We start from the raw sequence: 15,960 nt of genomic DNA, 5'->3' as shown, positions 1-15,960 counted from the left end.
ATGGAACAAATGAATGAAATATATTGAAGATAATGATAGCCAGTTTTATCACTGTGGGAGCAGACACACATAAATATGGAATAGGGAAGAACCAGTATGTTAGATTAGTAGGAATGGGGCAGGGAAAAAATGTAACTACTATCATGTATGTTTGAAAATGTGATAGGGTGATAGCATAGTCAGAAAAACAATTTCAGGAAAAATGTTTTTAAAAATCAATGAGTCTAAATTGATACTAAAACAATGAAAGAAGAGAAAGCTCTTCCAGTAGAGTACCAACTAATAAATGCAGACACTATGATGGTGAGAAACATAATACAGTCAATGGAGAAGAGTTCATTGAGGCAAGAGTCATCAATGAACACAAAGTATTGGATAAGTATGTTGGCAGGCTTAGAGAACACCCCAGATAAGTTATCAGTCACAAAGAGAAAATAGTAACCTTTGCAGCCACCACCTTAACCAAGTGATCAGAGTCAATTTCATCGATAATGAAAAAAATTAATCATGTGCTTCCTAATGTGCTACATGGAAAGAGCACTCATATGTATTACTCTTACCTGGATCTAACTCTCAGGAAACAATCAAAAACCCAAACTGAGAGACATTCAACAAAATTAAGTGGTAAACACTCTTCAAAAATGTCAGCATCATGAAAGACTATAAGAAAATGAGCCTTGTCTCCTAGGAAATAAACACTGATGTTTTGGGGGATAAAGGGTCATGATTCTGCAACTTACTCTTAAATGAGTCAATAAAAATAATTTATGGAAGAGATGAAGCAAATGTAGAAAATGTTAAGAACTGGAGAATCTAGGGGAAGGTATACATTACAACAACTGCAACATTTCTATAGGTTTGAAAATTTCCAAAATAAGATTTTTTAAATGTGAAAACACATTTCTGGAATATTACAGGGTATTGCACATTACTGAGGATCTATTCTTCTAGACACATACTTGCAAACACTCGTTTAATTCTCAACAAGTCCTAGAGGAATTAAAAGGGCATATTACTTAAATATGTTATTATTTAAAAATAAGTAAACTGCAATGGACTAGTGGTTACCAGAGGGGAGGAGGGAGGTAGAAGGGGGGAGGGGGGAAAGTAATTTCTTCAATTAAAAAAAAAACATGAAAAAAAATAAGTAAACTGAAGAAGAAGTTTTTAAGGCAAAGTACTTATCTCACCTATGGAGAAAAAATTAATTCTCGGAGAGGAAACGAAAAAGAATACATAGAGGTGTCAAATAAGGAGCAGCTCTAGGTGACAATACTATATAGCTTTCTTGATTTTTCAGATTTCTACCAAAGAAAATTAAATTTATGCTCAAAAATATACCACTTATTTTTAATAAAGCAAATAAAATCTTTCTAGAATTTAATAAATTCAGCCATTCCAAGTAATTACTGATATTTAGATCCCCAGGTTTCACAATTGAAAAAGGCAAGGATGAGTGCAAATGGCCAGACAATAATTAGCTCTTGGTTTATTTTCCTTTGATTAATTTACAATGGAATATTTGCATGCTTCCTCCAGGGACGTTGTACCTTCTTGCTGGCTAAAACATCCAGGTCGCAGCAGATTCGAGCACGTGTAGAGGAAGGCGGGATGATGTCATCCACAAACCCTGGTAAAGCACAGAAAAGGGAGTGGATCATTTGCACCCCCAGATGATGCCACCCCGCAAACTGTGCCCATCTTGGGCACCATCTCTAGGACCAACAGTGTGAGCAGGGCCCAACTCGATGTTCGGGGATGGGCCCTGCAAACCCTCCTCTGCATCCCAGGAACTCCCCTGTTGCTCTGGCAGGTCCCCTACTTCTGGCCTAGGAGCACTTTGCAAGAAAAGGAGAATGTGACCTCCCTCCTTGCCAAAAAAAATTCAATAGGAAAGAAAATACACATGAACTTTCAAAAATGGCTAGAGCCATTCCTCCCATCCCTGTACACAGAAGTCCTCTGCAATGTGACTGCCACTCCTCCCATCAAGAAGCAGATTCTCTTTCTTTACCTGGCTTTGTGACTTGCCACAAAATGTGGCAAAAGTGACACTGCAACTTCCAAATCTAGGCTTTAGCATCTTACAACTTCCCCTCTCAGCCTTCTACTGCCCTCAGGACACCATGTAAACAAGCATGGACTAGCCTGCTTAAGAATAAGAAAGCATGTGGAGAGTCTAGCTGACGGCCAGCACTAACCATATAAGTGAGGCCATCTTGGACTATAGAGCCCCAGTTGAGCCAGCTGATGATTACAGCTGCATGCCTGATCCCAGGCAAGACCAGAACCACCACCCAGTTGAACCCAAACCAAATCACTGATCTTCAGAACCATGAGCAAAAAAAAAAAAAGGTTGTTTTAAGCCACCCTATTTGGGGGTGAATTTTTACACAGCACTAGGCGACTAGAACAACACTAAGAAATTTAGCTGTTTCAGCAATGTTGTTTGGATCTTGGGTACCAAACAGCTTATATAGGCCTCACTGTCCTAAAGTAATCACTGCCCAGGGACAACCCCAACCTATAACAGTCTCCAGTTTCAACTGTAATGGAAAAAGGCAGTTCTGTGAGACTTTTTACAGGAAAAGAATGAGCGAGTGACCCCACAAGTGAACCAAGTTGCCCTCCTCACCACAGTCCCTACCTCTCACTGCTGCAGGAAAAGGGTTGGCAAACTTGTCGATATACTCTGCTTGAGCAGCTTCCACATTCTCATGCCCTTTGAAGATGATCTCCACAGCACCCTGTCACGAGAGGAGTTAAGGAATTTCACTGGAGATCCCAACTGAAGACAGACCTCTCTCAACTCATTATCACTGTCTGTGGCTACAAACTTCTTGGCAACTCAAAGTATACTGGAGAGAAGAGCCAGCTCTAGGTGCCAGCACAGATGGAATGTACTGTCTAGAGTCAACAGCCATCATGATTCCAGGGGCTGTAAGACACTCACCTGTGGCCCCAATGACAGGCAGCCCAGGAAAGCCAGTAGCCTGTCTCCCCAGATTCCATCCTATCCTCTCCAACTGCACTTATCTAGGATGTGTGGTGTATTTTCCACTATGAAATCTATGGTCCCCTGAATCAAGGGAAAGTAAAATGCTGTTTTCCTTTTTCATTATCCTGAGCCCTGAGTACAAAATTCAGTGGCCAGAGGCAGACATATTGAATTGCAAATGTAGAATAGGAGTATAGTGGACTGAAAGATGGGCCTTAACATCAGAACCCCTAAAAGTAAGCTCAGGGGAGCCCCCCTAATTATCTGATTCAACCCCAACATCTATTTCAAAGCAGGAAAGGAGTTTCCCAAGGAATAGGCTAAGTAACAGAAAAGGCCTTGCCCAAAATCACCAAGATCAGAACTACAATTCAATTTCTACAGGCTCAAACGAGGAGCTCTGAAGCCCTGCCTAGGAGGTGAGATGGGGTTGGAGGAAATGTCCAATCCTCCCAAAGGCTAGTTCAGCTGACTCAACCCTTTACTAGCAACCTCAAAACTCACTCTGGGCTCTTACCACACTGAACATGAAGACACTAGCATGTGCCTGAAGTGAGAATGCGGAACAGAAGGCAGAGCTGGCCCCGGGGCCCCAGGATGGGGAGACTTGCCAAGATCTAGGCCCCAACTCCCTGGAGTCCTGGCCCATTCTGGCAGCCCTGGCCTCTCTCCAACTGATTTCCTAGTTGTGCTTTAAGCCCCTGCTGGGAGAGTACAGTCCCTAGACGCAGGAAAAAGGAAAGCTAGAGGTCCTCACCTTTGCTCCCATGACTGCGATCTCTGCTGTGGGCCAGGCATAGTTGGTGTCACCACAAAGATGCTTGGAACTCATGACATCATAGGCCCCACCATAGGCCTAGAACACATTCAAATGCTAAATGTTAGAATTTGAGTCAACCAGATCATGTCCCTGAAAGACTCGAAGAAGCCAAATAGAATGAGGACAAAAAAGCAAGAATAGCCCTTCTGGGCTACTGAAAGCCCAAGGTCTGTGAAGCCAGGGAGCCAGAGCGGAGAATACACGGACGCAGCCTGGAGGCCTTTCATAGTTACATTCACTGTGTTTCCCACTGCTGTTTTAAGTTCCCAGAGATGACCATGGACATCTCTGCAAGGTGTGTCTGCAGGGCTGTAAATGCTGTCCTCACACAATCCTTTTAAGGGTGAGTGAGGCATATTACCCCCTCCCCTGCTGGAACTCTTAGCCAGGCCTCCATCCACAGCCAGGAGCGAGTGGGCTCACAGCCACCAATGTGAAATCCTCACCTTCCTGGTAATGACTGTGACCTTGGGCACAGTTGCTTCAGCAAATGCGTAGAGAAGTTTGGCGCCATGCCGGATGATGCCCCCGTATTCCTGTGCTGTGCCTAAGGCATGAGAAAAGTTACCAGATACCCACAAAAGCCCTCACAAGGTCTGCCTGCCACTCTTAGGTGCGAGGTCTTCCCCAGCTGCCCAAAAGGCCAAGAGAAGGCCACTCTCATACTGCGCCACCTTCTAGACACCCAGAATATGGAAAAGCCGCAAATCTTTAGGTAATTTTGCAAGAAGAATTCCAAATAAAGTGAATGCCTCACTGGGCAAAGCCACATGTCCTAGCTCCCACCTCTATCAATGACTTACCAGGCAGAAAGCCAGGGACATCAACAAAAGTGATGAGTGGAATATTGAACGCATCACAGAATCGGACAAAACGAGCCCCTTTCACAGATGAATTAATATCCAAGCAGCCTAGAAGAGAGAGATTATCTGTGCTGAGTTTCTGGGAAGTTCCCAGTTCTACCCACAACGGGAATGTGCTCTCAGCAAGCATCCAAGAGCTGGTTTCTATGGAGGCACCAAAGTCTCCCTATCAGAGAATGGTAAAGGGGAACCCTCACACTCCAAGAAAAACAATGAAAACAGGAGAACCCGCCTTTGGCACTGGCCAAAGAGGGACCAGGAGTAGCCTCTGCTCCACAGGCTTTCTTGTTGGGAGCACAGTGCAGTGCAAACAGTCAAGCTCTGCCTCATAAATTAAAGGGCTACTGCCGCCTGAGGCACAGCCTGGTTTACCCCAGTGGAACGAGCACCGGGAGTTATCATTCAGGAGCTGGCTTTAGAGAGTCCCTGTAGCTTAAAATCAAATTCTAGCCCCACCAAACATGACTATGTGCCCTTGGGAAATTACTTCTCAGTTCTGAGGCTGATGTTCCTCACACACAAGGTAGGGATGTAACTATCTCCTACCAAGGTTGTAGGAATTAAAGGAGATGGCATCTGTAAAGTGGCCAAAATAAAGAGCTCAATTACTAGTAAATCTCCCTTCCTAGACCAGGAAAAATGGAGTCAAGCAATCTAACAAATGTAGAATTCAAAACAGTGGTCACAGAGATGCTCAATGAACTTATGGGAAGTGTAGATTAATTCAGTGAGAACTTTAACATAGAAATAAAAAACAAAAAGAGAAATGGAAATTATAAAAGGGAATCAGTCAGAAATGAAGAACACATTATCCGAGATGAAAAGTATATTACAGGGAATCAACGGAGTGAATAAAGAGGATCGAACCAACGATACAGAGGATGGGGAAGCCAAGGACACTCAATCAGAACGGCAAGAAAAAAAGAAGTCAAGGCTATAATAATAATTTAAGGACCCAAGAGACAAAATAAATGTAAATAGGAGTACTTGAAGGAAAACAAGAAGCTGAAGAGCTATTTGAAGAAATAATGATGGAAAACTTCTCTAACCTTGTGAAGAAAATGGGCATACAACCCCAGGAAGTTCAGAGTGTCCCAACAAAGAGGAACCCAAAGAGGCCCACACCAAGACACATTATAATTAAAATGCCAAAGGTTAAATACAGAGAGAATCTTAAAAGCAGCAAGAAAAAAGCAGTAACCTACAAGGGAGCACCCATAAGACTGGCACCTGATTTCTCAAAAGAAATTATGCAGGACAGAGGGCTTGGCACAAAATATTCAACATAATGGAAAACCAGGATTCACAACCAAGAATACTTTATGCAGCAAAGCTATCATTTAGAGTTGAAGGATAAAGAGCTTTCCAGACAAAAATAAGCTAAAGGAATTCATCAACCCCTATCCAGTATTACAAGAAATGTTGGAGGAACTTAAGGAAAAAAAAAAAAAAATGCATCAAAAACAGGACTAAAGAATGGTAATAACTACATTCCTATCAACAAGTACCTCGAATGGAAATGAATTAAGTGCTCCAGCCAAAAGGTAGAGTGACTGAATGGATAAGAAAACAAGACCGCTACACATGTTGCCTACAAGAGACTCACTTCAGATTAAAAGACACACACAGTCTAAAAGTAAGGGCATGGAAAAAGATATTGCCTTGACGGACTTAGAGGGTACTGTGCTGAATGAAATAAGTCAGATAGAGAAAGACAAATATCACATGATTTCACGTAAATGTGGAATCTAAAGAACAAAATAAATGAGAACATTAAAAATGGAAATAAATTCATAGATACAGAGAATATTTTAAGTGCTACTAGATGGGAGGGGGGTTGGGGGAGACAGAGAAAAAAGGCAAAGAGATTAAGAAATATAAATGGATAGTTACAAAATAGTCGTGGAGATATAAAGTGTAGCATAAGGAAATCAGTCAACAATGTTGTAATAAATATGTTATATGTAAGCGGGAAGAGGGGTACTGGATTAGTGGGGCGACCACTGTGAGTTATGTGGATCTCTAGTCACAAGCTGTATAAATGAAACTAATAGATTACTGTACACCAACTATAATTGAAAAAAACTCATTGTATTTTACAATGTAAATACAAGCAACTAATTGTCTATTATATTTCAATAAAGCTGGAAAAAAATTTTTTTAAAAAGCAGAACATTACAGGACCCAACTCCCATGTGCACCCTCCTAGTTACTGCTCTCAGCAAGGGCAGCTACTGTGCCGATGTTTCAGCGTGGATTAGCTGTGTCCCCTCTATGAATGCAATCCTACAGGGTATATATACTCTTTCGTGTCTGCCTTATTTTGTTCAACATTATGTTAATGAGATTCAAATACATTACGCGAATAGCCATAGATTGTCAGTTCTCATTTTTATATGGTAGCCTGCAGTATGAATATACCACAGTGTATTCACCCATTCTACTGTTGGTGAACGTTCCAATAGTTTCCACTTTGGAACTTTTGAATAAAGCTGTTTACTTTCTTTTAAAAAACAAAATAATAATAAATAAAAAATTTTTTAAAGATACCATTAATCAATTGAATAGGCAAGTCACACACCAAGAAAAAAATATTTGCAATATATTTATCTAAGGAGTCACATCCAGAATATATAAAGAACCCTAAAAATCAACAATAAAAAGACAAAACAACTCAAAAAACAGGCAAAACTTCCCTCTTGCCAAATGCATTTCTGAGATAATAGAAATGTTCTATATCTTGTTTTGGATGGTGATTACAAGGTTGTATAAAATTGTCAAATTGACAAAACCTATCAAAACGAACACTTAAATGCCATGCATTTTATTGTAAGTTATAACTCAATAAAAGAAAGATGTTTTCAATCTCCCTTCCTCCCTCTCTATTCAAAATCTGTTAAAGACCTGAAATAAAGAATCTAAGTCATGAGTCCCTGGTTGAAGGCAATTATAAATTAAGAAATTGCACAAAGTACAAAGAAGCTAGAATAAAAATCAACCTTAAGAAAAAAAGATGAGCACTGACAACCAAAACAAGATGTAATCATTGGGAAATGATCATAGTGAAAGGAAAAAATTGTGATCCTGAGTCACCACAAAGCAAGCCCCAGGTCCAGCAGCTGAGCCTTATCATCTTAGGCCCTAGTCCCAGGCCTGTCAGAGTACCGGGCATCCAGAGTACTCAATGGGCCCTGGCTAGTTCCTGCAAGGAAAACCTGAGAACCAGAATGGAGACCATGAGAAGTGTGGTGGTGTGAAAGATTTCCTCGGCCTCTCCCCTTGAAGTTACAAGCTGAACAGCTATAATTCATCCAAGGGTTCCCTGATCAACACGCCAACACTTCTGAGAGATCCACTCATTGAAACATCTGCAAGTGGGCAATCAGGGTGAGTTAGGGAGGAGGGAAGGGAGAAGAGTAGAGAGAGGTGCCGCAGACATAGTCCAGAGCTCACTGCGGCTCTCAGGAGAGCAGAGAAATCAGGCTGCAAGTACTGTTTTCTTTAGCCCCAAGCATTCCTGCTTGAGCGATTAGCATATGATACAGCCAACCCAGCGATCAGAGAAGAGACGGAATACATAAGTGTAACAACTGTTCTAGCAGCCGTAATTGCCAGGCAGAAAACAAAGCCAAGGAGCCTAGCCACCTCTCCGTACCCTCCCAGAGCTAGGAGCAGAGCCCCAGAAAAATCTGTAGCAGTGGGGTGGTTCCACAGAGTAATGGTTAGCATGTCTGTTTTACACGCAGAAGGTCCTAGGTTCGAGCCCCAGCGGAGCCATGGCCCATACCCAGGCCCCGGGTGTGCGCCGTGAGCATGTGGAAGGAGACGACCCACCTTCAGAGATCCAGTTCTTAAGGGGAGACGGCAACATCCGTAGGTCAGGGTGGAAGTGAAGGGGTGGGGGGGGTGGATTTAAAAATATATATATGTGTATATATATATAAAAAACTGTAGCAGTGAGTATCTGAATACAGAGTAGAACATCTACACCCCTGAGAAATGGAGAGAGAACTTCTGAGTGGCAGACACACTGCTGCTAATCCCAGTGACAAGGATAGAGAGACACAGGTGAGGCAGCTGAGGCCTGGCGGTTACCATTACTGGAAGAACAAAGCCACAAACACACCAGCAGCCTCTCCCAGCCCATCTTGCTCTCACCCAGTGAGGCTGATCCCAGCAGGGGCACCTGGGACATCTCACACAATGTAACACTGAGTCTGCCTGCTGGGATTCTGCTGGGACTTCACAGGCTCACCCACCACATTATCCCACCAGGGTGGTACTCTGAGACCAAGGTGACCCAGTCACAGAGGAAAGGCCCACTTCCCCAAGGAATACAAGGCATTTTCCCACTGCTAAGCAGAGATCCAAGAAGCCAGAGCTTGTTTGTTAGTCATCTTACTCACAGTTTCATATCCTTTTGCCTTTGTGTTTCAGGTAGCATAACCCCCTTCAGTATTTCCTGTAATGCAGGCCTTATGGTGGAATATTGTCTCAGCTTCTGTATGTTTGGAAAGGTCTTTATTTCTCTTTCATATCTAAAGGATAACTTTGCTAGACATGTTCTTTGCTGGTAGTTTCTCTCTTTCCATAGTTTGAATATTTGATTCCACTCCCTCCTAGCTTGTAGAGTTTCTGCTGAAAAATTCGATGATAATCTAAAGGAATTTCCTTTATAGATTGCCATCTCCTTTTCCCTGCCTGTATTGGGAATTCTTTCTTTGCCATTAATTTTTGTCAGTTTTAATATAATAAATAGGCCTTAGAGAAGGCCTTTTTGGATTGAGATAATGAGGTGTTCTGTTTGCTTCTTGGATTTGAGAATGCAGTTCTTTCCATAGGTTTGGGAAGTTCTCATCATTTGTTTGAATAGGCTATTTCCTTCTCTCTTTTTCTGGTATACTCATTATTCTTATATTGTTCTTTCTGATGGTTTCAGATAGTTATTTAATTTTTTACTTTCAATTCTCTTCTTCCATCCGTGTTATTTCCAGCTTTCTAGCTTCAATATAACTAATTTTTTCCTCCATCTGGTCACCTCTATTTCCTAATAAGCTCGCTATTTAATTCTTTATCAGTTTTACTGAGTTTTTTTGTTTTTTGTTTTTTTTTTTTAACATTTCAGTGTCCTCGGTAAAGTATTCCTTTTGTTCTTTAATTTTATTTCTGAGTTCGTTAAACTGCCTATATGAGTTTTCTTGCATCTCTGAGGTTTTTTTTGGAACTGCAATCTTGAATTCTCTGACATTTAAAGGAACAACCTGCAAAAATCTGGGGCAAAAAAATTTGGTGGTGATCACCTAAGTCCTGGAAGGAAAATGCCAGGGAGAGAGTTTCTTTGGAAAATCAGGGCATTCGAGAGCACCTGTATATACAGGGGACTTAAGAAAGGAACATGTATTTCTAGAACCAGATACATGCTCAGAAAAGACCTGAGAAGGAGAAATTAGAAATTACCTTGAGATAAATGAAAACACAATATTACAAAACAAAATACCTGAGATGACCCTAAGCTTTAACCTTGGGCTGATCTCTAAAGTCTGTTTAAGTCTGATTAAGTGTTGAAGGAGAGCCCTAGAACAGAGCCAATTTTCAAAGACCAGGAAAGGTATTTTCTTGTTTGTCTGTTTTAGCACATAATGGTCAAAGATATCTTTGTGAAAACATTAGCTGGACACAAACTAAGGAACAGAGACTTCAGTGACCCCAAATAAGGAATACAGTCTCTGCAAAACGAGCTTGGAAAAGTCACTAGACAAATGGACTACTACAGCATTTCACAATCAAAACACAACAAACCCTGGAAAAAAGGGGAGAATATGATTTCTAGAGTTGCCTCATTGTAATAGTCAAATGTGCAGTTTTCAACAACAAAAAGAAACAAGTATAGCCATTCAAATAAAATAGACAGAATCTGTCCCTAAGAAAGCCTAGAATTTGAACTTACTAGACAAAGACTTTTAAACAACTACTTAAATATACTCAAAGAGGTAAAAAAAAAAAAAAAAAACAAATGAAGAACTAAAAAAGCCAGGAAAACGACGTATGAACAATGAAACTATTAATAGACAGACAAGAATTTTAAAAAGGAACCAAACAAATTCTCGGACTTGTTTGGCAGATTTGGACAAAAGAATGGACCAGGAAACCCAAAGGTGAAACTATTTCAATTATCCAGACTAAGGAGTAGAAAAAAAAGAAAAATTAAGTAATGGAGACTAAATGATCTATGGAATATCATCAAATGAACCAACATATATAGCCAAGCAGTACCAGAAAGAGGAGAGAAAATGGGAGATTATCTGAAGAAATCATGTCCGAAAATTTCCCAAATTTGATGCAAGACATGAAGCTACAAATCCAAGAAACTAACTTCAAGCAGGATAAACTTAAAACAGACCAACACTGAGACACATTACAATCAAATTATCAAAAGACAAAGACAGAATCTTGAAAGTAGCAAGAGAGAAGTGACTCATCACATACAAGGAATTCTCAATAACTGATTTCTCAGTAGAAATCATGGAGGCCAAAAAACAATGAAATGGCATTTAAAGTGCTGAAAGAATAAAACTGTCAACCAAGAATTCTACATCTGACAAACTTTCCTTCAAAAATCAGGTACAACTTAAAACATTCCCAGATAGACAAAAGCTGAAGAGAGTTCATTATTGCTAGGCCTGCCCTACAAGAAATGACAAAGGGAGTCCAACAAAACTGGAGGGCTGACAATACTCAACTGCAAGACTTACTCTAAAGCTACAATAATCAAGACAGTGTGGTATTGGTGAAAGAAGAGACAAATAGATCAGTGGAATGGAACAGAGAGCGCAAAAATAGACATACATAAATATAATCATCTGATCTTTGACAAAGGAACAAAGGCCAATATTGTGGAGGAAAAACAGTCTTTTCAACAAATGGTGCTGCAACAACTGGACACCGACAGCAAAAATATTGATCTACACACAGACCTTACACCTTTCACAAAAATTAACTCAAAATGATTCTACAGGCCTAAATGTGAAACACAAAACTATAAAACTCCTAGAAGATAACAGAAGTCAACCTAGAAGACCTTAGGCATGGCAGTAACTTTTTAGATACACTACCAAAAGCATGATCTATAAAAGAATTGATAAGCTGGACTTCGTTAAATTTTGCTCTGCAAAAGACACTGTCTAGAGAATGAGAAGACAACCACAGACCAGAAGAAAATATTTGCAAAATACGCATCTGATAATGGACTGCTACCTAACATTTACAAAGAACTCTAAAAACTCAACAATAAGAAAAACGCCAATATAAAAATGGGTGACTCCTGATGAGGCAAGGCCATGGAGAATGAAGTGTTGGCCTGCCTCCCAACACCCCGATAAAAGCGTAGGCCAATCACAAACAGCAAAGAATTCTGATACTTAACCCTCTATCTGCCTCAGCAAAGCTAAAGGACATTCTCCAGGCGGAGGGTAGAAAACAAGTAAATAAATCTCAAACTCAAAACAAAAGCAAAAACAAACTATATGCTATTTTATAGCAGAGAAGGCTTGTATGTGTTTCTAGATGAACAAATCCAGCAAATACAAAGTCCAAAGCATATTCTTGAGGGTGTCACTGGTATTCCTGTTCTTTCCTAACTTTGGCTACTTGTTAAGTGGGACAGGCTGACCAGCCTCTATATAAATGGCTGGCTTTATGTCAGTTCATCCTTCTTGCTGTATATCCTGGCCTGGCCCCTGCAGAGAGAGAAGGCCCTGCTGCCCATTCCTCCTACAGCTAGAAGCACATTGGAGAGTAGAAAATTTCCCTCCAGAAATAAAATATGCATCTCCATATAAGGATCCCATACATGAGGCCCAGGAAGAGACAAGGTTTCCAGGGAGAGGAAGAGCTGGCTTAGGTTTGTATTTATGTAGGACCCACTTCCAGAGCCCAAGATCTGTTCCGGTTACTACTGCTGTCTAACAAATTGCCCCCAAACTTAGTGGCTTAAAATAATGGCAATCTTGAAAATAAAATTTTGACAACCAAAAAAAAAAATTTTTTTTTTAAATTTAATGGGCAAAAGACCTGAACAGACACCTCATCAAAGAAAACATATAAATGGCAAATAAGCACATGAAAAGGTGCTCCATATCATGTCATCGGGAAAATGCAACTTAAAACAACAATGAGATACCACTCCACACCTACCAGAATGGCCAAAATCCAGAACACTGACAATAACAAATGCTAACAAGGATGTGAAACAATAGAAACTCTCACTCATTGCTGATGGGAATGTAAAATGGTACAGAAGCTCTGGAAGACAGTTTGGCAGTTTCATACAAACTAAATATACAATATATTATGTGAGCCAGCAATCACACTCCTCAGTATTTACCCAGATGAGCTGAAAACTTAATTTCATGCTAAAACCTGTACAAATACTTTTAGCACCTTTATTCAGCTTTGCCAATACTTGGAAGCAACCAAGATGTCCTTCAATAGGTGAAGAGATAAATCCAGACACTGTAATATTAATCACTGCTAATAAGAAGTGAGCTATCAAGCCATGAAAAGACATAAAAAAAATACATATTACTAAGTAGAAGAAATTAATCTGAAAAGGCTACATACTCTATGATTCCCAATCACACGACATTCTAGAGAAGGCAAAACTATGGGAACAGTAAAAGGATCAGTCATTGGCAGGGGTTATGAAATTATAAGTATTAGGGGAAGGGAGTGATGAATAGGTGGAGTATAGAGGTTTTTTAAGGCAGTGGAACCATTTTGTATGATGCTGCAATGATCATTATACATTTATCAAAGTCCATAGACTATAAAACACCAAAAGCAAACCCTAATGTAAACTATGGAATCTGGGTGATAATGATGTGTCAATGTACTTTCACCACTTGTAACAAATGTACCACTTTGGTTCAGGATACTGAGAATATGGTAAGTTGTCCATGTATAAAGAGCAGAGTGTATATGGGAACTCTTGTAGTTTTTAATGAATTTTTCTGTGAACCTAATAAAGCTCTAAAATATTTTTAAAAAAATTTTTTTAAGTATTATACACCAGGACCAAGATGGATATATCCCAAGAATGCAAAAGTGGTTCAACATACAAAAAAACAATTAATGTAATACACCACATTCATACAACAAAAGATAAAAACTAATAATCTCAGTTGATATAAAAAAAAGGCATTTGACAAAAATCACCCTTTAATGAAAAAACACTCAGAAAACCAGGAATAGAAGGAAATGTCCTCAATATGAAGGGCATATAAAAAATCACAACTAACATCATACTCAATGATGAAAGACGAAGTTTTCCCAAGATCAGTAACAAGACAAGGAAGTCTCTTTTCACCAACAGACACATAAACCAATGCAATAAGTATTGCGAGCACAGAAATAAACCCATATATCTATCACCTATTGATTTTTCAACAAGGATTTCAAGCCCATTCAATAGAGAAAGAATAATCCATTCAATAAATGGTACTAAGATAACTGGATTTCCACATGCAAAAGAATAAAGCTGGACCCCTAACTCACACCATATTATTAACTCAAAATTGAGCAAATCTAAATGTAAAAGCTAAAAGCATAAAACTCCTAAAAGGAAACGGGGAAAGCTTTGTGGCACTGAATGTGGCAACAAGTTATAGGTATAACTGCAAAAAGCACAAGCAATGAGAAGGGGTAGGGGGGAAAGGGAGAGAGAATAATTGAACTTCATCAATTTTTAAAACTTTTGTACATCAAATGGCATTGTGAAGAAAGTGAAAAGACACCTTACAGAATGGGAGAAAATATTTTAAGTCATGTATGAGTTTAATATCCAGAATACATAAAGAACCCCTACAACTCAACGACGACAAAAACCAAATAATTAAAAACAAGCAAAGGACTTACTTGAATAGCTATCTCTCCAAAGATATGCAAATGGCCAATAAGCACATAAAAAAATGTTCAACATCACTAATCATTAGGGAAATATAAGTGAAGATAACACTTCACACCCACTAGAATAGCTATTATCAAAATACACCAGAAAATAACAAGGGTTGACCAGAATGTAAAGAAACCGGAACCCTTGTGCATTGCTAGTGGGAATGTAAACTAGTGCAGCCTCTGTGAAAAACAGTAGAGTGTTTCCCCAAAAAGTTAAAAAATTATCACATGACTCAGTAATTCCACTCCTAGGTGTATGACCAAAAGAAGTGAAAAGAGATTCAAACACATACTTGTACACCAATGTTCCTTGTAGTATTATTCGCAATAGCCGAAAAGTAAAAAGAATTCAAGTGTCCATCAACATATGAATGATTAAAATGTGGTATACACATGCAATGGAATATTATTCAGCCATAAAAAGTTAAAATGAAGTTCTGACACATGCTACAACATAGATAAATCTTGAAAATATTAACCTAAGTGAAATAAGCTGGACAAAAGGACAAATATGATATGATTCAACGTATATGGAATATCTAGAAAAGGTAAATTTTAAGACGAATTTAGATGACCAAGGGCTGTGTGTACGGTGGAGAGGAATCTCTATTTGGGGTGATTTGAAAAGGTTTGGAAATAGATAGTAAAGGCGGCAGACAGTGTGAATATAATCAATGCCACTGTGCTATACACTTAAATATGGTTAAAAAATATAGGGAAGTATTTTTAAGAAAGAATACTTCTCAAGAAGCATTTTGAGAAATTATTATAAGAGAAAGGAGGTTTTACGACAACATCTATTTGAGGTTTTTTCCCTGGACACAAAGCCATGTCTGAGGAAAAGGCAAAAGGCAGACGCTGTGGGTCCAGGGGGCCCTGACCCCACCCCCAACTACCACCTGGGATTTATGAGAATTTCTCTCTCTTACCTGAAGCCACCTTAGGCTGGTTGCCAACAATTCCAACAGTCCTCCCGTTCATTCTTGCAAAACCAACAATGATGTTCTTAGCATAATTGGGCATGATCTCAAAAAATTCTCGCTCATCAACAACCTGCAGGAAAAAATTTACTCCTGAGCTCGAAATGATAAAAAAAAATAAGATAAAACTATACTACAGAATTACAGAGTTGGATAGCTGCGACCCTACCACAAGTTCTCTAAGGAAGCAGGCAGAAGGGCACCTCCTCCCTGCTGGATGGGACAACCCTTGTGCACATTGCTAGGGAGAAGATAAACCAGTGCAGCCTTTTTAAAGGTTCTATTTGAATTTGGCATTATACTTTTTTACTTTATTTTGAAATCATTTCAAACTTACATAAAATTTTT

The 15,960-nt window shown here is 39.5% G+C and overlaps 1 protein-coding gene across 2 annotated transcripts in view; it reads right to left on the bottom strand.

Moving 5' to 3' along the window:
* Nucleotides 1-1,367: 1,367 nt before the first annotated feature.
* The window catches only part of PCCB (propionyl-CoA carboxylase beta subunit), a 57,767-nt gene continuing 43,174 nt past the window's right edge, over nucleotides 1,368-15,960 (bottom strand). The window contains exons 10-15 of one of the 2 annotated variants that reach the window (XM_011373196.1): nucleotides 15,562-15,685; nucleotides 4,622-4,729; nucleotides 4,265-4,365; nucleotides 3,756-3,854; nucleotides 2,648-2,747; nucleotides 1,368-1,630 (exon numbers count right to left, since the gene is read on the bottom strand). In XM_011373196.1, the coding sequence (XP_011371498.1) occupies nucleotides 1,509-1,630; nucleotides 2,648-2,747; nucleotides 3,756-3,854; nucleotides 4,265-4,365; nucleotides 4,622-4,729; nucleotides 15,562-15,685 (654 nt within the window). In that variant the 3' untranslated portion in view covers nucleotides 1,368-1,508. The remainder of the gene's footprint in view (nucleotides 1,631-2,647; nucleotides 2,748-3,755; nucleotides 3,855-4,264; nucleotides 4,366-4,621; nucleotides 4,730-15,561; nucleotides 15,686-15,960) is intronic. The other variant, XM_023538396.1, reaches the window with a different exon arrangement.

This window comes from Pteropus vampyrus, unplaced genomic scaffold (assembly GCF_000151845.1).
Source record: "Pteropus vampyrus isolate Shadow unplaced genomic scaffold, Pvam_2.0 Scaffold220, whole genome shotgun sequence".
NCBI lineage: Eukaryota > Metazoa > Chordata > Mammalia > Chiroptera > Pteropodidae > Pteropus > Pteropus vampyrus.
The sequence above is the reverse complement of the archived record's forward strand: the minus strand, read 5'-3'. Positions and strand labels throughout refer to the sequence as shown.